Consider the following 1,725-nt stretch of genomic DNA (forward strand, 5'->3'; position numbering starts at 1 on the left):
AGCGGAAGGGCGTGCGTCGCGTGTCCAGCCAGGAGCCGGAGGGGTCGTACCAGGTGGAGTTCAGGTTGAAGAAGGATTCTCTTCCTGAGGAGTAAATCATGGTGGGGCTCTGGGGGGAAAACCTGGAAAATAGGTGGGTTGGTGTCAGAGTCTCCTCTGGTTCTGTTTGATTTCTCTTGGGGTTTGTCCTGAGGGCTTGGATCCAGTAAACCTGGAAAAGAGATGGGTTGGTGTCAGAGTCTCCTCCGGTTCTGTTTGATTTCCCTTGGGGTTTGTCCTGAGGGCTTGGATCCAGAGGAAATTCCTGCGGTTGCCCAACGCTGGTCAGATTGCATCCAAATTCCATCCAAACCCTCTTTCTGATCTTCCCTTTCCTGTTTTTCACCTCCAAGAGCAAAACCAACCAGGAGGCACCGCCACACGTGGTGGCACCGCTGTAAATCCCACCCCAGGTCCCTCAAGAGCTTCTCCCATGTCAGAGAGTGGTCTGAAGGTCCGGGTGTGACCTCCCAAATCCAAACCCCCCATCCAAGAAGGGATGAGCCTCACCAGATCTCAAACGAAGACAGGCACTGCCCAGGCGAGCAGAATGTGAGAGGCCGAGGGGCCGAGGGCTTTTATAGAGCTCCGAGAGCTCCCCTGAACGTGAAACACGCAGCAGGAACGAGGATTAAATTATTTATTGGCAAAACATCTCCTCCATTTGGATGCTGCTCCCGGTGCCTGGCATGTTCTGCTTGACTCACCATTTCTGATAAGCATCTTTTAATTATAACATCAGTCCCCAGCGGGGCACATAAAAGACTTGAGACGGCCTAAGCCCCATTTTGGATGTGTGAGCCAGGTAATAAAGGACTTATTCACCCTCTGCAGGGTGACCTGTGAGTCAGGAGCTCTGACCCTCCCCTCCTGCTGCCCGTGAGGAGCATTTCCAGGTGAAGCACGAGCAGGTGATGGGAAGAGCCAGCTCAGAGTCACCAAAAGCAAATTGTGCCCGTCGGTTTCCGCGATGCAGGGCTTGGCTCTGGGCATGAGGGAGCCAGGGAGGGCAGGGCCTGACACGGCTTTTCCAGGGAATTTCTGGCTGCCTCATTCCTGGAAGTGTCCAAGGCTGGGTTGGACAGGGCTGGGATGGTGGGAGGTGCCTGTGGGAGTTGCAGTGAGACGATCCCTAAGGTCCCTTCCAACACAAACCATTCCATGATTCTGTTTTCTCCCCATTTCTGCATTCCAGACTCACCCCTCCTCTCATCCCCAAGCTGATTTTTTGAAGTCTCTCCCAACCCAAACCTTTCCATGATTCTGTTTTTTCTCCATTCCAGACTTGCCCCTCCTCTCATCCCCAAGTTGGTTTTTTGAACTCTCCTAACCCAAACCTTTCCATGATTCCATGGTTCTGCCCCAACTTCTGTGAGATTTTTGGCACAGTCTCCCTCAGCAGCCTCGGGGTTAATCTGGGGGAGGTTTGGACTGGGTGGGTGAAAAACGTGGGGGTGAAAAAGGGGCTGATTCTGGAGCTGGTGCTGCTTAACAGCTTCATTAAAACCCTGGATAATGGGATGGACTTGGAAAATCCTCAAATTGGGGTGAGGAGATGGGGAACTGGGATTGGGGAACTGGGACAGGGAACTGGGATGGGGGACTGGGATTGGGGAGCGAGACCCAAAACCGGTACTGGGGGAACTGGGAGGGACTGGGAGCACTGGGATTGGGAACTGGGGGCAC

At 53.7% G+C, this 1,725-nt stretch overlaps 1 protein-coding gene across 1 annotated transcript in view; it reads right to left on the minus strand.

Annotated features, from left to right (window-relative positions):
- LOC106632055 (keratin-associated protein 5-1-like) overlaps positions 1-100 on the minus strand; it is an 807-nt gene extending 707 nt beyond the window's left edge. The window contains exon 1 of the mRNA XM_014311052.1: positions 1-100. This exon is cut by the window's left edge and continues 347 nt beyond it. Coding sequence (XP_014166527.1) covers positions 1-100 — 100 coding nt within the window.
- Between the last annotated feature and the right edge of the window lie 1,625 nt (positions 101-1,725).

Source organism: Geospiza fortis, unplaced genomic scaffold, assembly GCF_000277835.1.
Source record: "Geospiza fortis unplaced genomic scaffold, GeoFor_1.0 scaffold375, whole genome shotgun sequence".
In the NCBI taxonomy this organism is placed as follows: domain Eukaryota; kingdom Metazoa; phylum Chordata; class Aves; order Passeriformes; family Thraupidae; genus Geospiza; species Geospiza fortis.